Source organism: Physeter macrocephalus, chromosome 2 (genome assembly GCF_002837175.3).
Source record: "Physeter macrocephalus isolate SW-GA chromosome 2, ASM283717v5, whole genome shotgun sequence".
Lineage (NCBI taxonomy): Eukaryota > Metazoa > Chordata > Mammalia > Artiodactyla > Physeteridae > Physeter > Physeter macrocephalus.
Window position 1 is genome coordinate 73,809,987 of NC_041215.1, and position 15,977 is coordinate 73,825,963.

Genomic DNA, 15,977 nt, shown 5'->3' on the forward strand with positions numbered 1-15,977 from the left:
TCTAATTCCAGAATGCTTTCAGCACTGCAATGAGAAGCCCAAGACCCCTAGGCAGTCACTGCCCTTTTCCCTGTCCCTCTCAGGCCCTGGCAACCACTACTCTACGTTCTGACTCTACAGATTTGCATACTGTGGTCATTTCATACACATGGAATCATAATATGTGTGGCCTTTTGTATCTGACTTATGTTTTACTTGTATCTCTCTGGCTGCTGTGATGAGAATAGGCTGAAAGGAGGCAAAGTCATAAGCAGGGAGACCAGTGACTAGATGAAGGCAATAATTCAACTGAGAGATGAGAGGGGTTTGAAACAGGATGGGAGATGGTGAATAATGGCTGGGTCTTGGGTACATTTAGATAGGCTGGATATTGACTATGAGAGAAAGAAAAGTCAAGGACAACTCTTAGGTTTTGGGCTTATGCACCTGAAAAGATGGAGCTGACATCAACTTAGGGTACAAGGCTGCTGGAAGGGCAGATTGGGAGGAACAACAGAGGCTGGTTCTTGGAGATGTTAATTAAACCTGGAATAGTGATTAGGCTTCTATGTGAAGATGCCAAAAAGAGAGCTGAATATGAGTCTGGAATTCAAAGGATAGGTCTGTGCTGGAGATATAAATGTGGGAGTTAGAGAGTGGAAGGCATTAATACCATGAAACCAGATGGTATCACCAAGGATGTGAGTGACTAGAGAAAAGAGGAGAAATCCAGGGAAAGAGTCCTTGGACATGTCAATATTTCTGGGTCAGAGGGATGAGGAGGAACCAATAAAAAAGACTAAGAAGGAAGCATAAATAAGGTGGGAGAACCAAGAGAGAATGGAGTCTTAAAAACCAAATGAAAACACTTATGGAGCAGGGCATTGTCCACTATGCCCAATGCTGCTGACAGGTCACTGAGAATTAACCACTGGATTTAGGAGCGTGGCAGGCAGTCACTCACAGATCATGTATCTTCTCTCCCTCCATCTTGCTCACTCCACTCCGGCCACATCTATCTTTGCATTTGCCATTTTATCTACCAAGGGTGTGCCTTCCCCAGATATGGCTTTGGGAAAAATAGTCTGAGTGGAGTGAGGAAGTTGACTGGAGTGAGTTCAAGAGACAGTGGTAGAAGAAGAAGTGAAGTCAGGGGCAATTCTTTTGAGGACTTTAGTTGTAAGGGGATGAAGAGAAGTAGCCGTAATGGGAGGTGGAGTAAAGAGAGGGCTTTAGAATGGGAGACAAAAACATGTCCACGTGCTGGTGGGACAAATCTAGTAAAGAGGGAAGTAAGTGATGCAGGAGGGGCTGAGATGGGTTAGAGGGGACAGATTTAAACACATTTCATCTGTCTATCAAATAGTCAACACTTAAAATGTAAATCATCTACTGATACAGGAAAAACAGGTAAGGGCAAGCTGTTTTTTTTTTTTTTTTTTCCAGGAGACACTGAAACCAGTTAAAATTATCTAGGTCCGTTCTTCAAGGCTAAAGATATTGGATTAATTGTACACAGAGTGTCAGGTTCAGGATTAGGCTCTGGGCTTGGAGTCACAGGATCCAAGTTCAGGGACTATGACAAGTTATAATAACCCAGAAACTTCTTTTGACCTCCCTTTTTTGCCCATAAAATACTGATTAAAACCTGTCCTCTCTACCTTACAGAATTGATGTGATGATCAAATGAAATATGCAGACACTGTAACTCTTAGGTGAGCTGTCCCTATGAGGCGTGGTCAGTACTGCTAGATAAGGAACAAGTGCAAACGCTCAGTCTCACTCCAACACTCTACACTTCAGCTCTAAGAAGGGGAAAAGGGAAAAACGAAAAATTTGGGGAAGAATAAATACAGCATAGAAAAACAGAAGCTTTCTGGTTATTTAAATCACACTCAGTAAGTTGGACATGAATTATGCCTTAATTTCCACTTTTAAAAAACTCAACAATCCAAAATCCTCTAGCTTAGATTCAGCTGAGCCTGGGGCAAAAAAAGAAGTACACTAAATTTGACTGTAGGCCTGAAGCAAGATCATGCTTAAATAAAGATGTGACCTGATACTTCTCCACGAACCTCTTTTATTCTTCCTGCTCCCTACCACCTGCCATGATGACCTCAAATCAAAAGACCATGTGCTCCTCAACTTTTTTGCCAAATAGGAGACATTAGTGGGTGTTTTAAAATTATTTTTTATTTGTTAATTTTAAATTCTGGCTGCTTTGGGTATGGACCATAGCTCTCTTTAAGGAAAATATATCAATACCTTACAGGGTATCTTGATCTAGCCATTAACTTTTCTCCTTATTTCTTCAGGTAAACTAAGACACAGAGGTGTGTGCTCACTTTTTCAAATGAGAGAATCTACGTTTATCAACTGTTAACATAAAGAATTCTGAGATGGAACTTATTGATACAATAGATGTCAAAGTTGAATTGATCTTATTACTCAACTTCTCCTCACATTTGATCAGAAAACTGATGTAAGAACTCAGCTGGCCATGGGACCTCACAAGGTTTTAAAGTAAAGTATGAAAGACAATATACAAGGAAATATATACACACACCTGTATGTCCATGTGCATGATGTATGTCACTTTCCTTTGAAATATGTCTCTATCTCTTTACACATGTACCACCTGGCAAAGGAAACAGCTCTCTTGTGAGGCCAATGTGTACACTTCATGTGTAATTAATAGGGAAAAGCCTACTTTTTTCTGATTACAAAGATATCTTTGTATCTACATTTATGAATATTTGTATACCAATAACATATTAGATACTGATTCTTTAGTCAGAATTCCAATCTCCCACTAAACCCCGTTACTCTTATTTACATAAAACAATTCACTTTATTTATTTATTTTTAAATACATTTATTTATTTATTTCTGGCTGCATTGGGTCTTCGTTGCTGCGCACAGGCTTTCTCTAGTTGCGGCGAGCGGGGGCTACTCTTCGTTGCAGTGCGCGGCCTTCTCATTGCGGTGGCTTCTCTTGTTGCGGAGCATGGGCTCCAGGTGTGCGGGCTTCAGCAGTTGTGGCACGTGGACTCTAGAGCGTGGGCTCAGTAGTTGCGGTGCACGGGCTTAGCTGCTCTGCGGCATGTGGGATCTTTCCAGACCAGGGCTTGAACCCGTGTCCCCTGCATTGGCAGGCGGATTCTCAACCACTGTGCCACCAGGGAAGCCCAAACAATTCACTTTATAATGATGTATATTATAGAGATCCTAAGAACAAACTATTCTGGTGGGTAAGTATATCTACCTCAAGCTCCCTCTTAGTGACACACTCCAGTATTACTGGGGAAGGATTTATTTCAAGTAAGTGATTCTTTTAAAAAGTTAAAACATATCATTTAAGGGGCCTAAGCTATTTCAAGGATTGGTTTTGATTTGAATATTTTTAAAGAAAGTTTTATTATAATACTATTATAGTGTTATTATAATTATATGTAATTAACAATATAATGAACATAATATCATAATTAACATTAATATTAACTCATCTTAATTATTTAGGGTCATCATTACCAATATGTAGTAATAGGCTACATTATAAAATCTTCATAAACTCAGAATTTGCTGAAGAGTGTGGAGCCCTTCACCCTCACCCTAGGTAGAATCAGGCTATGCTTTTTCTTAGATGATACTGTCTGCCTCTTACAGCTTTTCTGCCTTGCTTGACCAGCAGTCATTTCTTGCTCCTATCAGCATGCCTAGAGCTAGCAGGCTCCCCTATTTCCACGCAGCTTTTTCTTGATTCTAAAAGTAGTAGAAAGAGCCACAGTCTCAAAGTGTGGTGATTCTGCCACAACCCAGCTGCGTGGCCCTGGACAAACCACTGAATCACTTCAGGAATTCGCTTCCTTGTCTACACAGTGGTAGAACTGGCCTGAATGATCGTTAAGTCCTAGCCAAACTTAAAACTTTATAATGAATGAACCTTGCTAAGAGCTAGGAAAAAGAGTAGAGAAACTCAGAGAAAGGACCTCAGAAGTTCCCATACTTTGCTGCACGGAATTTATAGTATCTTGGGTTTGCTATGTCATGGACGTTTCGGCCTTCTAGGTTCTTTGTTTTATCTCCAATAAGAGACATTCTGCATTGGATAAATCACGTCCAGACAAATGGGACAGAATTACATTAACAGCTTTTGAAACAGGAAGTTAAATATGACTCTTAAATATACTTATTTCACATAAAAGATAAGAATTCAAGAAATTTTCAGAAATTCACAGAATTATTCCCTTATGAAAACTTTTGTTTCTAAGTGCATTTCCATTTGATGTATCAACAAAATGACACTACATGCATTAAAAAGTGACTTACCTATAACTACATCATGACCATCGACTAAGCCAGCAGAGAAGAGCTCCTGAGAAACGCCGTCTGCCGTATCTGCCCAAACGTGAAATGAAGGTGTATCAGTAACCATACAATAAAAACCAACAATCCAGTACAATGTAAGATATATATTTTTCATTTAGAAAAATCATCCATGTGTGTTTCAAGTCAACTAATTCAGATTCTATCAGGAGGAAAAATCAGAAGCAATGTGAAATACATTTGCCACGTACAATTTGCATCCTGCTCTTTATTCAACAGAAGTTTTACAAACTTATTGTTTCATTTTTGTTGAACCAAAAAACTATTACCCTTTGTCAACTATCTGAATTATTCTCAAATGCCCCTCTAGAAGTTAGCTCATAACTGTTCCCTATTATGAACACTGCTTTTCTTTCTTGCCAAAGTAAACTCCAGCCACCATCAATCCTTTTCTATCATTAGTAGCTACTGAGTTAGAATTTATGGCAAAGGTTGAAGACGTAGCATTTGATACAACCTTATATTTGGTACAAACAGCCTATGAGCTTGTTGGACTATTAAGATGAGCTATTTAAATTTATGCTATTAAGAAAAATCCTTTAACATGACATTGATCATTTGATAGCAACAGACTCATTCTCTTAGAAAATGTGGTTGGATAAAAGAATGTAGTTTCTCAATGATAAGTGACAGGAGTTAGCAATCTCATAAAGATGGGACTGAACAGGCTGTAGCAAGTGAATCTAACTGAAATTACTTAATTGAGAGGTTATACACGAACACGATAATAGTGAGAAGTCTGTTTGAAGACTTTGTAAAGGGAAATTGATAAATTGCCATGTGCTCAAAGAACCATTATGAACCCCTATGTTTTCACAAGGGAGATGACATGGTCTCCATGGCGGCCTGATATTCTCACAAATAGCCAGTACTATATAGCTGGATAAGAAGAAACTAGGAAAGCATAGCTCCTGAATCAAACAAGCACCTAAACTGAATTGCAGTTTGCTATGCCAAAGCCTGCCCTCAACACAGACTGGGTTTCCCTGCTTAGTCTGTGTTTCACATGTGGTGATTATGTAAGTGGGCTCAAGTGTGTGGGGTGTGTGTATGTGTGGGGTGTGTGTACCTGTATGAGTACATAGTTGAAGGTACAATTATCTTTCATACTGGGCTTTAATGTGCTTAGTAGCCCAGTGTCTGACTCATAGTAATTACTCAACAAATGGTAATTGATGACGATGAGGCAGCCAAAGGTCACGTGAAATGCTCCTTACACCCTTGTGTTCTTTCTCCCTCTCATACATGGCCCTATTTCCTAAATCTCCAATAAAAATTTGAGAGCTGATATATATTCTTTGTACTTTCAGAGAAACTGGGGTGGTATTCTATCACTTTACTCATTCAGTGAAATGCAATGAAGGAAATGGAAAAGAAAAACATCAGAATCTTACTAAACAATGAAATTCCATAAAAGGTGGGCTTATCTTGGGCCTTGTCCTTACTGTTAGAAGTACAAGAAGCACCTTATAAAATTCTCTCAGAGATAAAACCTCTCATAGCATGGAACCCAGGGTAGCATAATGAAAGGCTCTACTCTGAAAATGATGTAGCTTTAAAACGTCGGCTAGAACATTCAGCCTCACAAGCGCCATCTTCCTGGATGCCACTAGAAACTTCAGGAAAAGAAGCCTATTGAATTAAAGTGCCTGCCTCGTAGACACCGGGCACAGGGTAGTCAGTGGTTACACTTCTACTGACGGATCGTCTGTTAAAGCAACTGGATGTGTTACCACCATCTCTAAAGTATCAGTAAGATCTTACATTGAGTAAGGAGCTATAATCAAAGAAAGTAGTTGAAAATGGAATAATCAACAAAGTCACATTAAGGGCTAGCACTAAAGCAGTACGGAAGCAAATGAACGTTCCCAAATGATCAAAGTGTACAGCATCTCTGACTATTTTCAGGACTCTTGGGTACCAAATGAGTCATATTAAAATAGCAAAAGGGTTGTGCTGGCTGGTCAAAAATAGAAATATTCCTTGTTTGTGTGTGTGCCATTAAGCAGTTATTTTTCATGCATGTTAAGTAACATATCAGCAATAGTTTAGAACAAAAACTTGAAGGTAATTGGTAATTTATTTTTCTTTAAGCTGCTGCTTGACATTCCTAATGTGTAAACGGGTTAAATAATCATAAATAATCACGTACGCTCTGCTTTCTAGATCATTACAGCAACATAGTAAACACAAAGGGCTTGCCCTCAAATGACGACAGAATATTTGATATGTTCATATTATACACTCAATGATGTATATATTTATGTGTGTATACACCAGAGACATAGTACACATGGTATGCATGCACAGATCGAGCACAAACAACATTTCAAATGCAGACAGCCTCAGTAATCACAGAGGTACAGTGATATAGCTATGGTGTTTCTGAAACTAAACGGCTGTGCTCGCTCCCCAGGGAAGGCCAGCTATCATCAGGAAGGCAGCGATACGGTTTCTGTCTGGGCAACAAAAGCAGAGACTCTGAATCTAACCATGGTAAATGAGGCTGCCAAAGCTAGCACAAAGGGCCAGGTAATGCTGATAAGGCCATCTTATCCCCAGCAATCCTCAACTCAGAAATTCATTTCTTTGGTACCTTTGAAATTAAAATTGATTCTTATTGCCACTGTCAACCTTAAACAATGAGATGAAAAAAACCCCTTAAAATAAGAATTCTTTTACTTACTATACTTGAAACATTTATTATATAATTGCTAGATTTTATTACAGTATTGGCTGCTCAATGTCTTTATATTATGACAAAACAGCTTTTTGATAACAGCAACCAGCAACTGTTCAATTTCACAGACTGACTCTAAATTGTCAAAGATTACCCCCAGAAAGAAAGATCAGTTAGCAAATTTACTAGGGTCTTATTCACATTTCTTTTGTAAAAAGATATGTTTAATTCAAATATACTGGAAATCATGAAATCTTTGTGTTTACAGGGGACTAGACATCAGGGCCAATGAATCTATGACTGACCACCTATGGCCCAGGAACATATTTTGTTTGGTGGGCACTGAACCTGAATGTATTTAGACAGAACTCTCTGGTTTTCTGAAGGTCCCACCATTCACTTCGGCTCCTGTAAGCATTTGAGTTTGTGTCTTCTTACAGTTGACAATAGCAGGGAGGTCAAGCAGTTAACTGACTGACTAGCTATCAAGCTAGAAAGTTTCGGGTTTTCAAAATTTTAGCAAATACAATTTATTTAATCGAATAAAAATTTACGTGGAGTTCTAATACATAAAATAATTATAGAATGTTATTAGCTTACATATATTAGTATGTTCAAATGTATAAGACTAATGAGACATCGAGGCTGTTTTCATGTATATAAAAGTCTGAAACCAGAGATCAAGGTGAACAGCTCCAGTCTTAGCATTAGCATCTGGTTTTCACTTCTCTAGATTGTTTTGGTTACGAACTAAAGAGTGCAAAGAACAATTTTTGTTTAACAACCGATGTTGTGATCTCCAAAGCCTGTATCCAATAATTAACCAAAATGACTTGAGATTCTCCTGCATACCAGGCACCGGCCAGGTGCTAGAGACACCAAGAAACAGGACATGGCTCGATGACTTCCAGGCATCCAGGCTCTAAAAAAGCAACCAGTCTAGCCTTGAAACTATTTTAATAACTACTCAAAATACTATTCAGCTGCAAGACTAGCACTGTTCCTACCAAGTTTCCTAGTGGTGCCTGCAGCAAGTAGAGGCCCAGATACTCCTCAGCCAGGCTTCATGTAATCTGAACCGACAACAGAGGCAAAGTATGCTACCTTTTGGTCTGATGTCACTGTTTGTTGCTCAGCCCTAATTAAGACTGCTATGCGCGTCTCATCACACTCATCATAATGTCCTTTAGGCCCTGAATCACCACGCCAGCACTTCTTTTCATGGTCGAGCTAAGAGATCTAATTTATAAGTGCGTATATGCTATGCAGCACGTGTCACTGGAATTCATGCAGTCAGTAGTGGGTTTGGTTTGGATTCCCCACAATTATTGCAAATCCTTCCTTTCTTCCTTCCTTCCCTCCTTTGTTTTTAGAGAACACATTTTTGAATAGCAAATTATAACCACATGCTTGTAATCAATTTTTGGACTGCTCTTGGTAGCAATAAAATGATAATTTCAATTAAAACTTACCTCTTCCTGGAGTAAACTCAAATCGTATATCATTAAGTTCCTTTCTGGAGTTCCTGAAATACATAACAAATAGCACATTAAAATCTAATGAAGCAGAGTTTAACCAAACTAAATGTATTCCAATTTTTACAAGATGCTACTGACATATAGATAGCATTTAATAGTTTTGGGTTACTTCTAAATACTTCTTCCACTGGAAGAGGCAGTTATGACAATAATAAAGGGAGATATTGTTTAACTGATTGCATTTACCTTATACAAACATGATTGTATCACAAAATTCCAAAACTAAATGCTCCTTTTATAAAATCTACACTAAATCAGTAACCTTAAATTTAATTCCATAATTAAAAATTTCAGAAGCTTTTAGTCTAGCATAAATAGTATTCAATATATTTTTCATATTTTTCCTGGGAAAATAGTATTTTATCAAATTATTTTTATTTCTTTTTAAGTTTTTTTTTTTTTTTGATGTGGACCATTTTTTAAGTTTTTATTGAATTTGTCACACTATTGCTTCTGTTTTTTGTTTTGGCTTTTTGGCCGTGAAGCCTGTGGGATCTTAGCTCCCCGACCAGGGATCGAACCCACACCCCCTGCATTGGAAGGCGAAGTCTTAACCACTGTACCACCAAGGGAGTCCCCTCAAATTATTTTTAAAAGTGAAACAAACAAGGAAGATAGCCTTAGCGATAAACTTCACGACAGCACTATACATTAAATCATACAACAAAAATGTCCAGAATAAGGTGTGTATTTTGTTGTTAAAAATTTTATCTAAATAGAGGGGGACCTCAATGTTATGAAATTGCCCACGGAATATATAAAACTTTTAAGAAATTTAAAATGCTTACATAAACTACAATAGACACATATATGTACGTTCAATCAAAATATCAAACGACACTGGGGAAATATGGAACAAATATAGCTAAGATATGAGTTTTCCATTCATATTAATAGTAAGACATAATAGTAAGGGCAGTGAGTTATAATTAGAATGGTTTTATTTTCTCATAAGAACACTAAAATATTATGAGTAACTCTCGACAGATGCTCGAATTAAAAAAAAAAAAACTTTTAAGAAACTGCAGTAGGACACATGAAATAGTAATTTCTGTATGCATTCAACTCTTTGCTCAGCTGCCAAGAGTGCCAGAGGACAGAGACAGAGATGGTCTGAATACCAAGCCCTGAACATCCTCCTTCCGGTGCCAGGAGAGTCTGATCAAACCCTTTGATACTCCAGTTTGATACTCTAAAACTCTGGTAATATCTCCTGGTCTCTACGTACAGTGCCCGAATCTTGATGACGTCAGTCTATGGGCCCTTTCTGGTCCATAGCCTGATGGTGGTTCTTTATGTCCTACCACATCCTACGACACCAAGTGTGAGGAGGCCCAGAACGATGACAAAGTCATGGTACCAACTGAGAGAAAGCCCTTCTCCCAGTGCCCAGAGAAGCTGACCCAAGTCTAATACCTTCCACAGCCAGAGAGGTAAAGGGTCAGGAACTCCAGAGACAACCAAGCCCAGGCTACTGACATGAGAGCCTGGAACCTCAGCATCTCCTCTCGGGTGTCCGCACCACGACTTTATCTCTACTCCTCTAGAAGACAGAATGGGAACTAGCGGACATTAGCAATTCCTATAGCTGTGCTTCTTTCAGGACCTTATGAGAATCTGAAAACTGTGAAAATTGTGAATGCTCCCACTAAAAAAGCAGACACATGACCGACACATAAAATTGCAGGCAACTGTAGATGGTTCAGAGGTCATCTTGGACCCCAGGCAAAGCAAGCCTGCCCTGGAGGTAGAGTGGGCCATGAACAACCAGTGCCTGCACTGGAAGGGCTGTCTGCATGTTGCCTGAATTTTCTTAATAAACTACAATGTCACCACACATTACACAGTGTTTTCATATCCGTCGGCAGTTCTCAAACTTTTTGGTCTTAGGCCTCTTTTACATTCTTAAAAAGTATCAAGGACCCCTAAGGAACTTTTGTTTATGTCGGTTGTATCTATCAATATTTACTGTATTAGGAATTAAAACTGATAAGTTTAAAAACATTTATTAATTCACTTGAAAATGATCAGCCCATCACGTTAATGTCAAAAAATTTTTTTTACGTAAAATTATTTGACTTTCCCAAAGAAACACAAATCAGTGAAAAGAATGCATTGTTTTCCATTTTTGTAAACCTCTGTAATGTCTGTCTTCAGGTAGCTGGATTCTTATATTTGCCTCTGTATTCAATCTGCTGCAATATCACATATCATGTAGCCAGCTACTGGAAATTCTACTGTATGTATGTGAAACAATGAGAGAGAAAAAGGCCAATACTTTCTTAATATTATGATAAAAAATAGTTTCCACCTCATAAGCTCCTTGAAAGGGTCTCAAGGACCTCCGGGGGTTACAGGACCACACTTTGAGAAATACTGATACCAAATTTCATTTGATCCTGATAATCAACCTTTGAGATATACAAAGCAGGTATTACTTGTTTCCCATTTTTTGGTCAGTACATTCAATGGTTTTTTTTACAAAGTTAATGAGTGGCAGAGTGGGGACCATACTGGAAATACCTAACACAAATACAAATGTTCAATTCCCTTTCACTTGTGAGCGAAAACAAATATTCCCCAACATTTTACACGTTACTATAAAAAGATCAGCAAGCATTCATTTATTTAACAGCCTTGGTTTTGTGTGCTGTGCATCAGCAAAGGTTGAATTAGGACTACAACAATTCAATAAGAAAAAATAATCACTAGGAAAGCAAGTATTTATAGTGAGTTTAATAATGAAATGACAGAAGGAGAAAAAAAAGAAAAGGAATTAGGTTTGACCATAATGTATGCCATTGTTCCTTTCCTCTTTTTCTTTTGATCAGGCTTGTCTAAATTAGTTTGTTCTACTGAGGCCATGAGCAGAGAGGTATAAGAACCATACCCAACATACCATCATGCACACCCTTATTCTTTACATATCAGTCTTACAAAGGTAATACCCAACATCCATAATCTTTACCTACATCAACGGTGGCTCAAGTTATGGAGGTTCCCTAGTCACGTCATTCTTTTATGACTCTGAACCTAAAATACCCGCCTTTGAAAAGATCACAGTGATTGATTGTGTGTAGTAGACTTGTCCCATCAGGATGAAATATAGTTGGAAAAATGCCTAACTGGATCTAACTACTGAAGGTCATCCTTTCATAAAGAATTAATCTTTTTTGGACTCGTACTTAACACCTTTAATTGAAAGTACATTTACTTTAATTGATATGGCACAAGATACTCCTGATTTAAGGAAAGCTGAAAATAGGTATGATTTAAAGCCAGACACTGTGTCTGTGCAACTTTCCAGAGGAAACGTTAATAACTTGAGAGCAACAGTTTCAAGACCCAGGGGACCTTTAATAACTCTTATTAAAAAAACTCTTCCAATCCTAAAAAAAAAAATCCCTCAGCAACAAACTCTTAAACTTGGTAAGCCACAATCCCTTATTTCTTATTGGAGTATATACTGCATCACAGATGCAAATGCCTACAGGGCTCAAGCAGAAAAATTTCTTTCTTAAAATAGGTGATACAATCACATGGCTTAAAAATCAAAAAGTACAATAGGGTATTCCATGAAATCTAGCCCTCTCAACTCCTGTCACTCATCTTCCTGGTCCACCTCACAGAGGCAATCATGCTATAGGCTTTCCGTGCATCCTTCCTGAGATTTTCTACGTATGCTCTAGCAAATACACAGAGTTCCCTCTAGCCTGTTTAATTCAAGTGGGAGATGGTAGTAGCATTCTGTATGCTGTTCTGCACCTTGCCTTTTATTTATTTATACCTTGGAATTTCTTCGTATAGGTTCACAGAGAGCTTTCTCATTCTTTTCTGTTCATTTATAGCTACATAGTATTCTGTTGTATGCCACATCCTTCTTTAACCAGTTACCAGTCTATGAATAGATTGTTTCTAGTCTTTCACTATGATAAACAATGCTTCAATGAATAACTTTGTTCTTATGTCACTTGGCAAATATATGAGTATAAAAATAAATTTTCTAGAAGAAAATTGCTTGGTCAAAGGATACATATATTTACAATTTGCTAGATACTGTCAAATTCCCTTTCATTTAAGTTGTATCAATTTATACTCTCACAAGCAATTTGAAAGCACTACTGCAGGAACATTAAAGGAGTACGGCAGAAAGTGTATTTAAAACAAAAAGAAACAAAAAACAGGGAAATGTGGGGACTATGCCAGATGGAAAACTTATTTCCCATTGAAAGGGGGCAACCTCTACTCACCACCACCTGGTTACGACGAAGCAGGACTGGGGCTTAATTTCGTTAAATTTTATTTTTTGCTATGTCCATTCAAAGTGAGAAGTTCCAAGATACGGACTGGCATGCATAGGGGATTTCTTTTTGCTCTTTCAATCCATCTGCAAGGGACACAGTGAACACTCAATGGAGGCCTCTGGCTAAGAGGGTGGTGACGACAAACACCTGAGTGAACACGTACCCTTCCTGGTGGTGGAGGTGCAGGAGGCCCGGACAGTTGAAGTATATATTTTACAGGATGTAGCACTTTCCTGCACCTCTTAATTTACCATGTCAAGACAACCTGAAAGAGTTACTGCTTTTGGAGGGCTCCCAAACTAAAAGGCCAGCTCAGAACTATTTGCATTCCTCAGCTGCACATGAATGTCTCTTAGCCCATGCCAACAAATATATGGGGGCACGTGCACCCCAAGAACCAGATGGAAGCAAAACGCTCAGAAGTCCAAAGACCACTCATTGTCAAAGGGCATCATAAACTCTAAGTGTCATTGGCGCTCCATCACAGGGTGCTCTGGAGTGAGGTTGAAAGTCAACCAGTTCCCCAGGCTCTGAAGTTGAAGGATGTAGTTGGAGTAACGCCACTCAGGATCCCTGTAAGGGCAGTAGGTACAGTGTTTCCCAGGATCCAGAGGCGGCCCCTCCCTCCTAAGCAGCAGGGGATTTTCTTAGCCAACAACATTCCAGGTGAGGGGAAAGTTGCTGGTGTCCAAGGAAGTCCAGAGGGACTCCTGGACCCCTAGAGTGTCTCCCCGTCTCGGAAGCAGGATGGGGACCTTTCAAACATGTTGGGCTAGGAGTCAGTTGGAGCATCACTCAGCTTGCTTCTCTCCTTCTCCTGGCAGTGAACTGACGTCCTTTCCCACGGGTTTAGGAAGAGACGCAGGGCGCCTCTCCATAGCAGGAGGCAGCGAGGTGCTAAGGAGGTGACCCTGTGAAACTGTGGAGAGAGGTCTGAGCTCAGATCTACCTGCTACCTGTCTGGCCTCTGGAATCTGTTTCCTCAACTATGAGGTGGGGCAAATAATAATTAATAACATTTACAACCTGCTGGTACGTGCTTGGGGTTTCACATGTGTCATCTCATTCCATGCTCAAAACAACCCTTCAACTAGGGACGACTATTACGCCTATTATTTTACAGATGAGGAAATGGAGGAGGCTCAGAGAGGGTAAAGGATATATCCAAAAGCAGGTGTCTGAACAGCACGTCTGGACTAGATCTAGAACTTAATAAATGTAACACATCGTCTTTGCCAGCACACAACCCTTACCTGAGGCTCTATCAACCCCGCCCTGAGTCTGCAGGTGCGCCTAACTGGTCTCTCCACATTCAAGCTCACGGTCTCTCCAGAGGAGTCAGTCAGCTTGTACCTGAAAACCTAGTCAGGTCACTCCCTTGCTGAAAAACTCCATTTCCGTCTCCTTATTCTTAAAGCAAGATTCCAAATCCTTAGCATGACCCTCTGAGACCTGCTCTTGCCCGTCTCCCCACCATGACCAGACACCTACCATGACCCATGGGCTACATCTTCCTTAAGTTTCTCAGGTCATCCATTTCTCTAAAACTCCACTACTACTGACCAAGGGCAGGTCACCATTATCTGCTGCACATGAGAATAAATGCTTTAATGACCAAAGAGTATTTTACCCACACTCACAGGCACCATGCAGATATACACAGAGAAAGCTGCTGCTAAAACTAAAGATGTACAGCCGAAGGGAAAAGGGCCATAAAAGGTGAGAGAGCTATTACTCAGGGTGTGACCTTTGGTAGATGAATGTGTAGCCCAGGAAGAAAACTGTTGTACTTCATGAGATGTGAAAAATGCCAACGTAGCGATAAGTTGAAGGACACCTACAGCGTAAGGCCAGTGACAAAGGAATCAGGAAGAGAAAAAAGAAGCTTCCTATGGCCAGGCCACGTTTACCTCACCCCGGGCTTTCCCAGAACAGAGTCTTTAAGTCAGCTAACTAGACTGCCGTAAAAGCTGGAGACTCACCTGGACTCACCCAAGCTCACTCTGCAGTTCAGACCCTCACCAGCTGCTTCCCCTGCCTCACCTGCAGTTTCTTCAGCTTCCCTCACAGATTAAATGAACTGTGTGAAAGCACCATGTGGCTCCCTCACGCCACTAACAGGCACTGTGATGCCCTAAATTTTGAGGCACACAGAATTGGGCAGAAAGTCATGGTTCCAGTCCTGAATGAGCTTACAATCTGCCCAGAGAATGAAGAGAATGACAGCTGATCTATGCAAAATCACCGGGAAGACCCCAAGGTAAGTACGTGCTTTAAAAATAGTAGCATAGAAGGAAATATCAGACTAATTCAGAGGAAGGAGCATTCCCCCTCTCTTGGCTCTCACTCTATCCATCTTTCATACTCCTGTCAAATTAATCTTCCTCTGGGGTAAAGGTCCAATCACAGAATCATATAATTTTACAACTGAAAGGGGCCCTGGAGGTCATCTAATCCATTTCCCTCATTCCTTGGGTGAGGAAACAGAAGCCACAGAGATTAAGTGGCTTGCTTAAGACTACACAGCTGGATAATTCACTCAACACTCCCTAAATCCTTATTGATCACGTACTAGGTGTCAGCCCTATCTTAGCAGCCACTCATGGCAGAAAGGACACCCAAACCAGGGACTGAGATTCCTAGATGACTGCTCTTTATTCTCCACTGGTGGTTCTCAAGCTGCAGGCAGGGGATGGAGGCACAATCTCTAAAGAAAGAAGTTTTTCCCCCCCAGTAACCCACTGCCCCTAGTTAAGAATTACTGCATGCAATGAGAGGTGTTATTGATGGGAATTTGTTTCAAGTATGATGGATGTGGTGGCAGAAGTAAAGGTGGAGAGCCACCGCTGTACCCACCAGCACCGTGCCCCAAAGTCCTACCTGAAATCAAAGCTCTCCTATACGTATGTATCTCCATGTACCACAAGCCATATGCTCCAGAAGCGTGAGAATAGTAACTGAGTCCTATACCTCCCTCTCCCCTCCAACCCCTGGCCTTGCATTTGACTTGCCTCAAAAGAGCCGTTTAGGGCTTCCCTGGTAGCACAGTGGTTGAGAGTCCGCCTGCCGATGCAGGGGACACGGGTTCAT

At 40.0% G+C, this 15,977-nt stretch overlaps 1 protein-coding gene across 4 annotated transcripts in view; it reads right to left on the bottom strand.

Moving 5' to 3' along the window:
- The window catches only part of STK39 (serine/threonine kinase 39), a 327,698-nt gene that overhangs the window by 52,788 nt on the left and 258,933 nt on the right, over positions 1-15,977 (bottom strand). For 3 of the 4 annotated variants that reach the window (XM_055088331.1, XM_024122275.3, XM_024122274.3), the window contains 2 exons: positions 8,518-8,570; positions 4,309-4,377 (listed from right to left, as the gene is read on the bottom strand). In XM_055088331.1, coding sequence (XP_054944306.1) covers positions 4,309-4,377; positions 8,518-8,570 — 122 coding nt within the window. Of the gene's footprint in view, positions 1-2,874; positions 3,150-4,308; positions 4,378-8,517; positions 8,571-15,977 lie in introns of those variants that run through there. The other variant, XM_055088328.1, reaches the window with a different exon arrangement.